Raw genomic sequence first — 16,505 nt, forward strand, 5'->3', positions numbered from 1 at the left:
TCGTTCAAGTTTGAATTACACCATTGAGTTTTCACTTCACGGGATGCGCGCTGGAACAGTGGCCTGATGGATGGTGCTCGTTTTTCCATCCGTCGGTTCATAAACACGATGGCCTCGCCAAGCGTCTGAAAGAAGAAAAACTGACTGCTGCAGATAATCAGTTGATTAATCACTTCCTTTCTTTAATGTTTCCCACACAAATGCTCATCTATCTGCTCTCATCAAGTCCATGCTATACTTCATTAAAGATTAATAAAAGCAAAGATCAGCATATCAAGTACAAAAGCTGAGTGTTTGCAGCGTGTTTGTGTATCCACTGCTGCAGGAGCCGTCTCAGTTTCCTGCTGTTTACGGCTGATCTGGACTTCCTGTTTCCTGCGTCCCCTTAGCCTCAACACAAAAGCTTCTCTGCACTGAGGAGGGAAAAAAACGCCTAACAAGTGATGTTAAACACAGGAACGCTCGCTCTGAGTCATTCTCCTTCACAGGATCTCTTTTTGCACTGGCAGGACATTTTGTTTGTTTCACTCACTCACTTATGTCTGACTCATGTTAAAATCACCAGAAACCCAAAGTGATCTGAACATATGAAGAACTGGAAACCAACAGCTGGCAGTGGGGGAGCTCCGAATCTGAGGTCGGTCCTGGTCTGTCCTGTTTCTGATCGTAGATCGTAATGCAGACACGAGTTTTGTTTGTTTGTTTTTTCTGCACGTGCAGCAAAGCAGCATCAACTTTACGTAAAGATGGGCGTAGCCAATCGATGCTGCATTCTGTGTAATGTTCAGCAGGGGGCGACTCCTCTCACAAGTCTATGAGAAGATGAGCCTCCTGCTTATCTGATCTCTGAGCTCAAAAACACTTTGGTCAATCAATAATTTCAGGGTGCTGAGGGGGGCGGAGCCTATTGCAGATGTCACAGTGGGAGAGACAAAGTAGACTCTGGACAGGCTGGCGGTCCATCACATTCACACCTGCAGCCAATTTACAATCATCAGCGAGGCAAACAGAGAAACAGACAGCTGGTCAGTGAGTTCAAGCCTTCTTCCTGCCAGCTGTGGATTCAGTGAAGTTAATTTTGGAAGTGAAAGTCACATTAGACTCAAACACCAACGCCTTGAGACTGACAGGTTGTAACCGTATGCAGTGTCAGATCCACAGTGGCTAAAACACCCAGCCTGAAGCTTCACAAGCGAACTTCATGAACCAACAGGAGGCTTCATAGCAGCCATGTACAGTTTTTGGTTGCAGCTTATCCTCAGCTGATGGTGAAGCAGATCTTTTAGTTTTTACTACCTACAAACCCGCACAGACCCAAAGGTCTCACTCTCTTTCTGCTCCAACGAAGTCAGTGGAGACATTTTCCCTGAATTTGTTTGTGTCTTTGTGGCCGTTGGAAAGTGTGTACAGTGCATTTTGGGTTCCATCACAGTGAACGCTGAACATAAAGTAAAATCACGTTTGTAAAAAGTAAAAACAAAAGTCAAAAAGCTCTTTGTGATGTGAGCGAGTCAGCTGTAAACATGGGGGTGGGGTCTGCGTGTCTCGTCATGAGTACCAGATAAAGAAACTGTTGGACATGCGTTTGGTGAACAGGTGTCATTCCTCCAAACGGACTCAGAGGAGATTCAATCTGCACTTTAATCAGATTCTTTTCAATTCACATCTGATGAATTCCTCCAATATGGCAGCCGTGCGCCTGCCTGAGGAGGGGGTGGGGGGTGGGGTGTCAGAGGGATCTTTGTTTTGAAAGAATGTGAGGGGTTGCCCGTGGCGGGGCGTCCTGTGAGCCGGCAGATGGCCGATGGACCGAGCAGACAAAAGTCTCCGGCAGACTTTTCTCCTTTCAGAGCTTCTCGTCTGAAGAGCAAGACACAAAACAGCACCCGCTGGAGGGGGAGGTGGGAGGAGGGAGTGGTGGGTGAAGGCCCACCATCATCATACGTGGGTGTCATGAAGTCATTCCTCTGAAATATTCCGTGTCCTAAACTCTGTCAGTGTCCTCAACCAGAAAACATCTTCAGTCCTTTTTTATATGCCTTAAAATGAGCCATGAATGATCTTTCTGAGTCTGGGATGCTGGATGTCTCTGAGAAGACTTTATAGTTGCTCCTCCTCTGCGTTGGAGGACGTTTTATGCTTTAACCCACGTGGATGGCTGAAGGCTTACTTTAGCTTCACATAAACATGAAATTATTGTGATTTTTAAATGAAATGCGCATAACTTAGATCCTAAACAGTGACTTTATCATCTTCTTGTTTCCTCATAGCGTGCCATTGGGTTTAAGGTTAGCAAAGATGCTCAGACCTCAGTGTGTGGATGGATTAGCTAAAGTTTCCCTTAATGAATCGTTTCAGATTAAAAGAAACGTTTTAAAGGACAGAAGCCGTGCTGAGCACAAACAGTCCTCTGAAGATCCCTGTGCTGTGAGATGCAGTACCTTTAAGATTTGGAGGTTGAAGGTTAGATTGATCCGATTTTTCTGATCTGATCGGGTCTTGACCTCCTCAGATTCAATCCAGGGAGCACCGAAGGACGGAGTGTTTGCTCATGAAGCTCCAGGACACTGACACCTGGAGGGAGGGGCCTTAAATCCTTTCATCTCTCTCTAATTAAACTTCTCTCGCCCCTCTTCATCTGTCAGCTGTCGAGGTTTCCCTTCACCACTTTCCGTCTCGGTTCAGTGGATAAAGGTGAAAGGTCAGCAATGCTTTTGGGAGCCAGCAGTGCGTTGTGTTGCCATCTTCTCTCCTCTCTCCTCCCCCGTCCTTCCTCCGTGGCGCTGACCTGTGGGACAGGATGGGCGTCGTCCTGCCCGAGCTAGCTGTCTGTACGCGCTGAAAATCAAGTCCACTGTGACCTTTGACCCTTCCCGTGCTCACTCAGGAAATGAGTCCAGGGAACTCTTTATCGCACTGCAGAAGACGATTAATGATTTCTGAGGGTTTTTAGACACTGCTGACGTCCTAAGTGCAGCTGCAGTGGAAATCAGAGCAAACACGACAGGAAAAATGAATCTTGGAATAATAATTAATAATAATCTCAAACAGAAAAAGCTTTCCTCTGCTCACAGATGTTAGTAGCTGGTTGCTGCCTCACTGCAGACGGTCCAGCTGTTAGATCCCAGAGTAAACTGTTGGCTCGTTTCATTCACACAGTGTTTTTGTCATGCAGACTGAAGCGATGCATCTCTGGGCAGTTCGGGGATCGTGCTCACGTGATGAGTCATTCTGTTGAGTGGGTACAGGCATACTCTCCTGTGGAAAACAGTCTTTTTCACATGTTTGGAAATATAAACATCACACTTTGATTCTCTGGTTGGTTTTTGTATGATGGGCTTTGCTCTACTTTTGCTGTGAGTTAACACATAGATCTCAGCTGCTCACCAATCAAACATGATTTGTGTAATGATTTTTCTGTGTTGGTGATGGTCATATTAATGACATATCATATTAATCAGTAAGGACTGTAATTTTCACTGGCAGCCCTTCGGTTTGTTGTCCCGCTGTGGGAACGTGCGGCCAGATCTCTGGGATCACACTGAGGGTCTTAAAATAGCTCCTCTGTGATGACCTCAGCCTGCTGCTCGGTTACAAAAAAAATGTCACGGAGAAAACAGAGAGAAACCGTGGAGAAAATTGGTCAGCATTCCTGAAAACCAAAATAAACAGAGGACGGAGCGAGGTCTGGTTTTCAGAAAGAAAAAAACTCAAGTGGAGACGTCATGGAAGGGGAGGAAGGGGTGGGGTGGGGGAGTCGTACAAAAGGAAAGTCTGTGTGCTGACCGGGCCCCTCCCTCCCTCTGTTCTCCTCCAACAGATGAGCCAGCGCAAAGAGAGAGGGCGATCCACATAGACTAACACAGAGGGGGAGGGAGAGCGCGAGAGCAGCCGGAGCAGAGAGCTTCATTAGAGACGAGAGAGAGGAGGCAGCAGGACGAAGGATGAAGACGCTGCCGAGGGTCTGAAACACAAACAGGTAAAAAAAAAAAAAAAAAAAACTTTATTCATTTATAAAAAAACCTTTGTTTCAGAAATCTGTCCTCTGAGTTTAAACCATCTAAACTTAGAGTCGTTAGATTAGTTCCTTTAAAGGTTTACTTTAAAAGAAATGTCACATTTAGATCTCTCCTCTTCACTTTCAGTGAAAATTGATTTTTCTGACTGTCTGACAGTCAAAGCTCTGCTGAGCAGTTTCATTAGTCTTCTGAGTCTCACATTAAAACTTCAAATAGTCCTGCTTTTTTCTGCATTTTTAGTTTGAGCAGCAGAGCAGTGTGAGCAAAGCTGTTTGCAAGAAAATATCAGAAAATTAAAGGTTTAAAAGTTGTGAATGAATGTGTGAAAATGAATTGTGGGTTGCACAAAATAAAGAAGAAAACATATGTGAAGCACATCAGCAGTGATGGTGTCAGAGCAGCAGGTGGTACTGTGCGCTGTGCAGACTCGGTTCAGGGTCAAGGGTCATGCTGCAGGCTCAGGTCACTTCACTCAGAGAACGTGTAAAAATGGTTTGACACACAGCAAATATAAGCATGATGGTCCAAACTTAGTTTTCTTGGTTCGCCTGAAGGCAGCTATTAGGTTAGCTGTGTGCTAAATGTCCGTGATGAAGCTCCATCCTATGTTTGGTGTTCAGTCAGATCACAGCTTTAAAGATCTTTGAGGGTGATAAAGGAACCGGTCATGTGACTTAACATCAGCAAATCAGCAGTGAGTATACATCCAGCTGGTTCACTGAAGGTCTTCAGGATGTCGCATTAATAGAAACTGTGCAGAGATCACTTCTGATGGTTTGAAATTAGCATTTTAAAGCCTCAACACTTGTTTGTAGAGCTGGTTTGACCGTATTTAGATAAACTCCGTTATCGGCTCACGCTAATACAGCGAGCTGTCCGCAGACTTTTAGCATGGGAGGGCACTGACTCATGGCTGAAGCCGACCTCAAGTGGCCACCAGAGGAACTGCAGCTGGACGGCTGTCTTACAAATATCATCTGCAAATCTACCAGAAAATAAATATGTGACATCTGGGTAACATTGCTGTGATAAGGAAGAAGGAAGTTTAGATGCTTTGATTATTTTGTGCGTTTGAGAATGGACGGCAGTAAATGAGTGAATGTTTAACGTGTGTTCACAAACGTGGGGTCACCGGGTCTTTAACTCATTTTGGCTTCCAGTGGGACTGATTATAATACTGCCCGTAGTATTTGATGTAGTATTTTAGTACTGACTGTAGTATTTAATGTAGTATTGTGTGTAGAAATCTCTGTTGCTTTAATACATGCTGTGTGTGTGTGTGTGTGTGTGTGTGTGTGTGTGTGTGTGTGTGTGTGTGTGTGTGTGTGTGTGTGTGTGTGTGTGTGTGTGTGTGTGTGTGTGTGTGTGTTTCCTGGCTGTTGTGTCGCTCGTTTTTGTGCCTCACATCTGATGATGTCATCCTTCTCCATCCTCTCCCAGGTCATCATGGGAAACGCAGACAGCCACAGCAGCTTCGTCTCCCCTGCCAAGCCCTCCTGCTCCTTCAGGTTTTCCTCCAGGAGGGAGGAGGTGACATCAGCTCGCAGCTGGTGGAGGAGCAGCCAGGGAGGCTGCAGGAGCCGAGGGAAAAGCTACCTGAACCACCCAACGGCCGGCTCGCCCTACACCTCATGGCGTTACGAACCAGCCCCTAAAGCGGCCCGAGGAGGCGCCAAGCTGAGAGCGGGGTCTCCTCAGAGGCTCTGCAGGGGGGAGCGTGGTCAGTTTGGGGGGGGTGAGCGGGCATCTCTGGAAAGCAGCGGCAGCCCGAAGGTGCTGCTCAGCAAAGATGGCAGCATGAGGGTGGAGTTCACCAAAGCTCGGGTGGAGCCAGAGAGCCTGAATGGGCTCCCCGCCATCACTGCCGCAGCGACCACCGCCACAGGTGCAGAGGCGTCGCTGCGCACCAGCAACGGCAGCTCGCTCAGCTCCGATGGCTCTTGGTACGACTCGCCGTGGGGGAACGGCGAGCTGACGGATAACGTGTTTGTGTGCAGGCAGAGTGCGGACAACAGCAGCGGCTACACCACTGCCACCAGCAGCAGCGGCTACAACACCTTCTTCTCCGCTCAGGGTGAGGACATCTCACCTGGATTTAGCTCCAGCCTCCTCTTCCCCACCACAGAGACTAATGTGTTCGCTGCCGCAACTGCAGGTTACAACACCTGCTCCTCTGGCCGGACGGAGGACAGCGGCATTGGAGACTCGGAGCTCCTGCAGCCGGACCTCACGGATTTCAGCTTGATTTCAGCTCCTGGGGTTTACAGCAGTCACAACACGCTGCCCGCCTTCCCCACCGACGCTGGGACCCCCGCCAGGGAGGCAGCGCTGCTGGATGATGTTACACAGAAAGAGGAGGGATCAGCCGGTAATATGGAGGAGCATTACTCCTCCTGCATGCTGCCCTGCCAAAATGTGGAGTCTGCGAGCGCCACCTCTGCCGGGAATAACCGAAAAGACTTCCTGAAGAGCCGAATCAGACGTCTGAGCGACTGGACAGGAAGTCTGAGCAGGAAGAAGAGGAGGATCCAGGTGAGAAACAATAAGATAATGAAGTCATGCTGTGGGTGAAGCTCAGTGGTTCGCCACTCATTTTGGACAAAATGACATCATTTTTTGTTTTCTGACTTTTTACATTTAAGAATGTTGATTTTTGACATGAACTGACATCCCTGATAAAAGTGCACAAAATTATAATATTTTTTTAAATCTTTGAATTCTAGTGTTTGACAAAGTAGAGGTGTATGTTTTTATCACTTGAACATAATCACAGCCTGTAAACAAGAAGAAAGAAAGAAAGAAAGAAAGAAAGAAAGAAAGAAAGAAAGAAAGAAAGAAAGAAAGAAAGAAAGAAAGAACAAGGACAATAAAGATCATCAGAATATCTTAAAATGTCTTCAAAGTAAACTCAGTCTAAAAAAAACCCTTTAAAAGTTTTTATAAACTCATTAGTAGATAATTTTTTAAATATATTCTGAGAAACTTAAAACTGGTTTTAAAATGAATATATTCCTTAATCCTGAGACTTAAAAAAGTCGTTGAACTAGATTAAAGTTTCATCATGACTAACAACATTACACATGGAGTTAAGTACGAACGCCATTTACAAACATCATCACACATCAGTAATCTGATGGTAAGCTTTCTCTGTGAGAGCTGTTCCAAAAAAGCCTGGCTTCCTGTTTACAGCCAGCAGAATGAGGTCACATCCTGTCTGCAGTGAGGGAGCTGGAGTAGTGAAGCTTGTTGTTCGTGCTTTTTAACTCAGTGCTGATGATGACGGGGATAATGAAATCAGACGCTGATGTAGTTTCCTCACCCTGGAAACCCCACACACCCCACCCCCCACAACCTGGGTAACACCCTTACATCAGCGTGACCTCATGAGGACTCGTTTTCCCACACTTGAGAAAAGTTCCTCCAGACGCACAGCAAACATCAAAGGACTGACGAGTAAACTTTTATTATCTGCTCTCTTCATTGTCTTTGTTTCGTCTGCAAGGTTTTTAAGATGTTTAACCCAAAAAGCTTTCTTTGCACCGTGTGAATGTTTCACTGGAGTGCCGCAGTCTGTGTGCCGGATTATTAATCACAATCAGAAAACTTTATTAATCCCTGAGGAACAGAACAGAAACCCTTTGAAAGCATCAGTCTAGCTTAAATCCTCTGCAGCTTTGTGTCACAGTCACAGGAGAATCCATCTTTCCTGGTTTCAGTGGAGGCCAAACTGCACCTTTGAGCATCCATAACCTCACCTGTGACCATTCTCCAGGTGTGGCCACAGTTACAGTCTTTGTTTGAAGCTCTTCAGATTTAGATTAGCTTTTGCACAGGAGGCCAGGACCAACATGGATGTCACTGACTGTCTGACTGACTGAAAAAAGCCGAACATCATGTAAACTCTGTTCTAGTACGGCACCAAAGGATTTTCATTGTGGAACAGATGTGTCCTGGTAGGTGTTTCATTGATCTGATTGGTTGAAAGATGCTGATAACTAGTTGCTGGTGGTTTATCTGTTCACCTGTCAAGTAGTTTTTAGAAAGTGCTAGGCGGTCTCTGGGGGCTCAGATCAGGTTGATGGTAGGTGTGCTAACACTCTGCAGACAGACCACACATCATGTTTTTTTTTTTTTTTTTTAATGATCGCCGATAATTAGGATGTAGCAGAGAGGATTTTACCGATCATCAATCACTTTGCTCTCTGAGATTGACGTCCTAGTGATACATCACAGTGGACTTTTTATTGTTCAGTCTTTCCGGGGCTTTGATCCTGCTCATCAAAAACAAATCACAGTGCTGGAGGAACTTTGATCTCTTGGAAAATTCCTGGAGCTTTTCATGGGAAAGCACCAAAACAAAAATATCACATGCTGACACTGGAGAAAGAAATGTTTGGGAACCTGGAACCAGACCGATCTGAGGGCTTACGTTTCATTTACCCCTTGTTTAGATTTCCATGAGGGCTTGGCTCTGCTCGGCCAATCACAGCACTGTGTTTGATACGGGGGAGTTTGATACAGTGACTGCATGGACAAGCACTTCAGTAAACATCCAGGATCCTTTAAGTCCACTATTATCTCAGGAATAAAAGAGCTGCGTGGTAGATTTTTCTCTAAAGAACAAACAGCTTACCGCACTGACTGATAAGACCGGTACCAACTCACTCTGCCTGTCTATAAACAGCAAGTTTCCACATGTCGTCACTGTCACCTCACAATGACGGCTAAATGTGGAAAACTGCTCAAAAGTGTTGCACAAACCTGGACTAGTCACTCAGTTGGAGGTTTAAAGTAAAGTCAGAGTGGGCATCAAACCCGCGCCCTCTAAAACCAGCAGGTTGTCTTATTGGCTCAAGAGCAGTGATGTTTTTTTTTGTTTAATGCTGACACTGCAGCATATTCACACCCAGTTAATACTAACAGAGGGGGAAATTGTGGCTTGGAAAATGAACTCATAAACATAGAGAAACAAACACATAAATACTGCCTGGTGCTGAGCGCTGTGTTGCTGTGTGCCTCTAGTGGCTGCAGACGGAATCACAGCAGTCAAATAAAGTCCTCTGTGATTTCTCTGCAGGAGCCATTCGCCACCGACACAGCCGATGTCTTCATCAATGGACTGAATGCTGGGGCTGTTAGCTGCAGCACGCTGTGTTCCTCTGACCCTCTCCACTTCCTGAACCACAACCAGTTCCCAACGCTCCACTGCGGCTCCTCCAGGAGTCTGAACCACAACAGTGATGCTCAGCGGCAGAACATCTATGAGAACTTCATGCAGGAGCTGGAGATGGGTTGCAGCAGTACGGCTGACAGGACAGAGCCATCAGAGGGGGACGGAGATGAGGGTGAGGAGGACGAGGAAGAGATGGATGGGGATGTGGAGGTGGGAGGAGGGGAGCAGCTGGACGTCCTGTTTGAGAAGGAGCAGGGTGTGGTGCGGCGGGCCGGATGGCTCTCTTTCAAAGCTCTCATCACTGTTAACAAGGACAGGAAGCTGGAGCTGGTCGCCCGCCGCAAGTGGAGGCACTACTGGGTCACACTGAAAGGTACGGCCGCCTGCAAGGACCAAAAAACAGAAAGATGAGTTCAAGTTTCAGGATTAGATCTGATCTTATTTTCAGTGAAGGGCAGAAAACTTGTGTAGGAGAAGTCTGGTGATGCCTTTAGTGCCTCTGCTAGAGCTGAAATCAGGCTTGTGCTGCATACAAGGCAGCAAAAAAGTCTTTGTGCACCTGAGGCACAGTGTGAGTTTCCAGGTTCCGCAGTGTCACGTTCAGGTTACATTAACCAGTCTGGATGTTTCCAGTTAGGCAGTGGGAAGGTCTATAATCAGCCAGCTGATTATAGATTCAGCATGTTTCAGGAAATACTGACGAGTAGTTTTTGAGCTGACTGTTAACCGACCAACAAACATTTATCACTTCTGCTCTCAGCACAGAGAAGGTTAGGACTTCTTCTTAAACCAGAGGAGTCGCCCCCTGCTGGGCATCAGAGAGAATGCAGGTTAAGGCACTTCTAAATGAAACTTGATCAAAAATGTAAAAATAAGTGTTCTGTTTCATGTTAAACATTTTGCTCAAGTCTTTACCATCTGTGGCATCAACAGCAAAAATTTATAAAATCTCTGTGAACTAAACTATTTAACATAGAATTAACGATGGATTTTGTCTGTTCAGGTTGCACTCTGCTGTTTTACGAGACATACGGGAGGAGCAGCGGCAGCGCCGACCAGGAGCTTTCTCCTCGCTACGCTCTCCTGGCTGATGACAGCATTGTCCAGGCCATCCCTGAGCACCCAAGGAAGGAGCATGTCTTCTGTCTGAGCAACTCGTATGGAGACGTGTACCTGTTCCAGGTGAGGGAACCGCCCGCGCACAGAAAAACATGATTTTACTGGAGTATCCTTGAATGCAGCACCAGCACAGGTTTCTATAAGCGGCTGTGGTGTTGGGACATTTCTGAGGTTTTCTCTTCATTCTTTCATTCTGTGATCGCTTTCCTCCAACTGCTGCCTCCATCTTTTTTCCCATCGCTGTGGCTCATTTGTGAGCAGCGTGAATGAACGGGGCGTGGCGTCACACCAGCTTTTGGTTTTCTCACCACAAACATCCACACTGTGGGACTTTCTCGGCGTGTCTTTCTCCTGGTAATGACTGTGAGCATTTCCCCCTCTGCTGCCAGCTCCACACCACCCACACCAAGGAGCAAGCAGACAAACAAAGAGTAGATTTTACTTTTACTCCGACAAAGAAGAGGAGGCACAGATGTGTCGAGGCCCCGGATAAACTCCTGATGTTCCTTCAAGTTGATCTTGAATGACATGAGCAGCAAAAGTCTGGATGTCAGAGGTCAGCGGGGATCTGATTTTTACCCATACTCTCGTTGGTAAAGGTGATGTCATCATGTGATTTAATAATTTATCCCTGTGATCACCTCCTCAAACTTTTAGGAGCTCCCCTTGATTCCCAGAGTCACTCTGACTCCTGCAACAGAGTCTGCAGACACACAAATCACCCTCCTCCCAGAGGAGGAGGTGGAGGTTTTGTCAAGGGCTGAAAGCAGCTGAAGATGAAGAGCGGAGAAGGCTGAAAGCCTGCTAATGGGAATCACGACACCCAGCTAATTACTGCAACAAATGTTCCTCTTTACGATGATGACCTGATGAAGAGCGAGCTTTAAACCCTGCCACACGTCCCCTCGTAAACAAAAACAGCTGTTAACATCAGGACATTAAGTCTGCTGCTTAAACGCAGAAACCAGACCATCAGAGGATGACTGAGCGTTGGTTCCTGCTTTCAGCAGCAAATTTACATTTAAAAGTTTCTGTATTTAAGGTTTTTGTTGTTAAAATAAAGTGCAATCAGCAGCTGAATATTCAGAGTTAATAAAGCAGGAGGCTCAAAGTTTAATACTGTTCTGTTGCTTAAAATCTGTCTGACTCCATCTTGTCTCGCCCTCCAGGCCACCAGCCAGACCGACCTGGAGAACTGGGTGACGGCGATCCACTCAGCGAGCGCCTCTCTGCTGGTGAAGCGTCAGGGGAAGGAGGACACACTGCGCCTCCTGCGCTCTCAGAGCCACTCACTGCTCCACAAGATTGACATGGATGGGAAGATGAAGAAGATGGCCGAGCTGCAGCTGTCCATCATCAAGGAGCCCAAGAGCAGGAAGGCGGTGGAGAGCCAGGTGAGTGTGGGGAGAAGTGGTCCGGTCAGGGCGGACAGCATGTTGGTATTATCACCTACGCCGGTCCTGAATATGGGCAATGTTTTAGAATGACCCTCACAGCCATCTTTGAGTGAAGCACACGTGAACATCAGATCAGACTCTTGCCCTGTTGTCTTGGGTCAAAGTGCCACAACTTTGAGCTTCACGACACCTTCAGTGTCTGACGTTTGCTGCTGTCTCTGTGTTTGTTGCAGAGAAATTAGACGACCCTGAAACTGTGCAGCAGACTGTGTTTCAGTTTAAGGGTTTCCTTTCTGCTCAGCATCAGTGTGAGTCAGTTAGGTTTCATCAGCATTGCTTCAAAGGACATCAGCTAACAGCTGTAAGAGGAGACCTGTCAGTAAATCTTGATGAACGTGCAGTTTCTGAGTCTGTGGATGGACTTTGTCGTATCACAGATTAGCTTCAGGCTGTTTTGCGGATTTCTTGGTTCTTGTTGTTAATTTCCAGTGACAGAGATGTGCAGACAGAGAACGTATCATTTAGCAACCTGCTAATCTTTCCTCTGAACTGTGAAACTGATCCCAGCACTGCAGTTTGAACTCTGAGATTAGAGGCTAATCTTCCTGCTCAACATTCAATTACACATTTACTGAGAGAGAGGGGAGGGCAAACAGAGGAGGAGAAGGAGAGCCTCGATTTATTGGAGAGAGTCCAGCAAGAGAAGAGGAAGGAGGGGAGGAGAGGAGAGGAGAGGAGATGAAAGGGAGGACAGGATGGAGGGATGAGGGCCAGTGGGTGATAATCACACAGTAAGGGACAAAATAACTTCATCACAACAGAGACTGAAGCAGGAAGTGACAGCAGCAGCAGTCTGCCCCACCCAGGAAATACACTTTACCAGATGAGTGAATGGAGAAAAGATGGCTTCTCTCAGCGCCTCGCCATGACTCACTGACCATGTTTCATGGTTTTCATGGCCGTCTGATGAGTTATTATCGTTTTTTTATACAGAAGCTGTGTTTATGTGTGACCCTGTGTGTGCTCAGATCCAGCAGTGGGAGCAGAATCTGGAGAAACTGAACCTGGATCTGTTCAGGCTCAGGTGCTACCTGTCCAGCCTGCAGGGCAGCGAGCTCCCAAACCCAAAGAGCCTCCTCGCCGTGGCCAGCAGGCCCTCCAAGAGCATGCTGGGACGCCTGGGAGTCTTCTCCGTGTCCTCCTTCCACGCTCTGGTAAGTAGAGGCTCGACGCTTCCCTTTTTTGAAAAAATGAAAGGAAGAAGGAAATTAAACCAGACGGTAAATCTGCCTCTCTGGACTCTCACAGGTGTGCAGCCGAGAAGAGGCGACACTGAGGCGGCGCTGCCGGTCTCTTTCGGGAGGAAACCGGAGGAGGGGTCTGCCGTCCTCCCTGAAGGTCCTGAATGATCTCAACAGGCGCGGCAGGGGCGGCAAACACTCAGCTCACCAGGTATTACACTGCACCCTTCTCTTGTCCAGTTCATTTCTGCCCGCAGAATTTTTTTCTGCGGGCAGAACTCCTAACAGAAGGGTGAGGCAGCGTGCACCCTTCTGAAAATAGTTTGAAAGGTGAAATATTCACATGGAGTCAGAGAGAGGTTTAAGAAACATTCTACTCTGAAGTCTTTTCACGTGGACGAATAAAATCAGCTCGTCTGATTCAGGCTGAACTCGTTGTTCCTCTCTGCTCTCTAAAAACAGCCCAGAAGAAGCGTGCTGTCATCTGTCTTTACGAGGCTAAGTTTAGCCTCTCCTCAGTGCATCATCCAGCTGCAGTTCCCATCATGCCCGGCTCCTGACGGTCCCCTCGTGATAAACAGTGGGTTATTTTTGGCCTCTGAGGGTCCGGAGGATAAATCTGTCAGCGCCACTTTGCTTTGGCTTGGATTCTCGCAATTCAACTGAGCCGATACACGCTCAGTGGAAAAACTGTCTCATAGTTTCATAGCTGCAGCGTCTGCAGAATCGCAGCACGTTACCTGCTCCCTCCTGCCCTTGAGCAAGGAACTGCGCAGGATGCTTCCAAGCAGTAACTCCCGCTCTGAGCCAAACATCTGTGGATACCTTGGTGAGGGGAATTCTAGCCACATGCTGCCTTTGTTCGACTGAGAGTCCTGCTCCGAGCTGAACGCCTAATCAGTCAGCTGTTTATTTCATCTTACACAAAACCGACCAATCAGAGAGCTTAGAGGGCTTTTTGTATACTGTCCTGCTCTTGAAAGTCAGAATGATTTATTTCCAGCAACTTTTTATTACCATAATTCATTTTCCTTCAAAATGTAATGAATGTAGGGCGTAATAAAGCCTTCTGAGCTGCTGCACCTCTACTTGTTGTGTGTTGAAGCCCAGCAGACGGTAACACAGAAAGGTCTTTCTGTGGACAGAGACGTCTTCAGGCTTGATGGAGGTGTTCGTAGTCAGGCCTGCGGCAGTTTGTTCTTTGTGCTGAGCACTTGTGGTCAGACAGACCTGCAGCATGTTTGTGTGCAGCTGGATCTCCATTCTGGTTCTGCTTTCAGATCAGATCTGATGCTGCAGGCTGTGGTTTCTGGGTGGAGCAGCTCCACTAGAGGACATGTGGAGCTGATTGCTGCTCGCTGTGTCGACTCTGCAGGAGATATACACTTACCGGAACTTGCCGCCTCCACTTCACTGCCATGTCGGGGGGTGGGGGTCATTACTGTAAAATCCTTGATTCCTTCCAGAAAACAGAAGTTTTCGTACTGACGAGTGTTTCCTGCTTAATGTTGGTCTCCAGTCATCATGTGACTCACTGTGTCCAACCGTCCACTCAGACCACAGTCACGACTGCTGTGGATGTTTTAAGGTGGTGTCGAGGAAAGGCATGTGAGTCCACGATGATGATGATGCCGATGTGTTCAGTGTCAGTCGGTGGTCCCAGACTCCAGGCAGGCTGATGGCGGCTTCACAAACCTGTAATTTCAGCGCAGCTCAACCTGCTCATTTTTTCCCATGATTCCCTGGGGCTAATTTAGGTTTTGATGCAGGACAGAATTAAACATCCCAAGTCTTTGATCATTTTTAATTACGTTTAAATATAGGAGGGAGTATTTTTAGTTTGTCTTTAGTCATGACTGTGTGTGTGTGTGTATTTGTGTGTGTTTGTGTTTGACTACAGCAGTACATTATGTGGACTTTGTAGAAAGCAGCTCACTGGTTAAAGATCATGATGTGTAAAGAAGTCGCGTCGCTCCTTTGAAGCACCGTCAGGAAACACTCGGGTGGATGTGAGCGACTCTGAAGCAGGAGTCACTGATCTTTTGCTGATTAAGCAAATATGAAACAGGTTATCGCTCAGAGAAAACACGACTCAATCCGGAAAAGCTGGAAGATGATGTGACACTGATACTTGTGTTCAAAATTGTCACCCATCAAACTCGCCGAGGAGGAAAAGGAGGAGGAGGTGGGAGAAAGAGGAGGAGGACAGTTTGTTTAACTGTACAGCTTTTTGAGGGCAACCTGCTGCCTGCTGCTCCTTCTGAAGAGGAGGAGGTGGGAGGAGGAGAAGGAAGAGGAGGAGGTGATTGAGAATTAAAAGCTTCCAGGCTGCCAGGATTTCTTTGTTCCTGAGAGTTAATCCTTCACAGGAGGCAGGAGATGACTCCCACTCCTCCTCTCCACATGACCTCCCCACCAAACCCCACCTCCTGTTGTCACATGACCTCCACCTTCTTTCTTCTGCTCCCCTTTTAACCTCCTTCCTCCCCCTGTGTCTCCTCTGTATCCCACTGTTCCTCTTTACCCTTTTGTCTCCATATTTCATCTCCTGTGATCTTTTCAGCCAATCAGAGCTCCGGATTCTTCACAGGCTTTTCTTATTTTCCAGTCCACCTCGTCGCTTTAAGTCCTGTGGAGAAAGTCTGAATTTTAAGAATCACCTGCCTATCAGTTTAATGATTTTATAGTTTTCTGCCTTTAAAGCCTAAGTTTATCTATGTTTTTATCAAATGCATTGATGATTTTACTGATCAGATCTTATAGAAGCTAATCGGTTATAATAACTGAAGGTAAACCTCGTAGGTCGCTCAGTCCTTTAAAACCTGTGCTGATGAGTTAAAAGTTTAATTTAAAGTAAAATTCTTCCTCTGTGTTTCTTCTGCAGAATCTGGACTGTGCTCCCAAACAGATGGAGGCAGCGCCCCCTGCCGGTCATAGTGCAGATCTGCAGGTGTGTTCACTGACTTACCTACAACTTCTCTTTAATTTTTTTCTGCGGGCAGAACTCCTAACAGATATTATTTTGTATGTTATTTGGATGACTGCAGACTGAAATATGATGATAATTACTGGATTTGTATTCACATGATTCCTGCGAGGTCATTCTCCCGGCTCATTCACCTGTGTGTGTTTTCAGTTGCGTGATGAGCAGCAGCTTCCAGCTGTTGGTGTTTTTACTCTGAACATCTGTCGACCTGACGGCCACAAAGACTTCGGTGAGAAAGAAAAACTCTGTGCATCACTGAATAAATAAAATTCGTATAAAAACATGACTGGTTTGTGTTCTGAGAGGATAAATAATAAGTATATTTACCTGTGTGTGATGTGCTTCTTCTTCTGTGAATCTGCAGGTTTTGCGGTGACGGGTCACGTGGACGGAGCGGGAAAAAGTCATGTCTTCGTCAGCGAGGTGGACCCGCTGGGACTTTCATCCAGAGACGGTAAAACAGAGAACGGTTTCAGGTTTTATTTTGAGGGAGACCCTGCGTTTCTGACAGTTTGAGGTTTTGAAGGTGTCCAGCAGGGGGCGCTCGAGGCTCTGCTATCAGGCTGTCAC

The 16,505-nt window shown here is 46.8% G+C and overlaps 1 protein-coding gene and 1 long non-coding RNA gene across 4 annotated transcripts in view; one reads left to right on the forward strand and one right to left on the reverse strand.

The window, feature by feature from the left end:
* LOC134643774 (rho guanine nucleotide exchange factor TIAM2) overlaps window positions 1-16,505 on the forward strand; it is a 47,098-nt gene that overhangs the window by 21,959 nt on the left and 8,634 nt on the right. For all 3 annotated transcript variants that reach the window (XM_063496324.1, XM_063496326.1, XM_063496325.1), the window contains exons 2-11: window positions 3,821-3,979; window positions 5,460-6,551; window positions 9,097-9,565; window positions 10,196-10,374; window positions 11,481-11,705; window positions 12,737-12,922; window positions 13,017-13,160; window positions 15,834-15,899; window positions 16,086-16,164; window positions 16,300-16,389. In XM_063496324.1, the coding sequence (XP_063352394.1) occupies window positions 5,466-6,551; window positions 9,097-9,565; window positions 10,196-10,374; window positions 11,481-11,705; window positions 12,737-12,922; window positions 13,017-13,160; window positions 15,834-15,899; window positions 16,086-16,164; window positions 16,300-16,389 (2,524 nt within the window). In that variant the 5' untranslated portion in view covers window positions 3,821-3,979; window positions 5,460-5,465. The remainder of the gene's footprint in view (window positions 1-3,820; window positions 3,980-5,459; window positions 6,552-9,096; window positions 9,566-10,195; window positions 10,375-11,480; window positions 11,706-12,736; window positions 12,923-13,016; window positions 13,161-15,833; window positions 15,900-16,085; window positions 16,165-16,299; window positions 16,390-16,505) is intronic.
* On the reverse strand, window positions 9,477-16,357 carry LOC134643812 (uncharacterized). The gene is made up of 3 exons (XR_010096401.2): window positions 16,263-16,357; window positions 16,070-16,143; window positions 9,477-9,575 (listed from the first exon to the last, which is right to left on the reverse strand). It is a non-coding gene; the product is annotated as an uncharacterized LOC134643812 (long non-coding RNA).

This window comes from Pelmatolapia mariae, linkage group LG15 (genome assembly GCF_036321145.2).
Source record: "Pelmatolapia mariae isolate MD_Pm_ZW linkage group LG15, Pm_UMD_F_2, whole genome shotgun sequence".
NCBI lineage: Eukaryota > Metazoa > Chordata > Actinopteri > Cichliformes > Cichlidae > Pelmatolapia > Pelmatolapia mariae.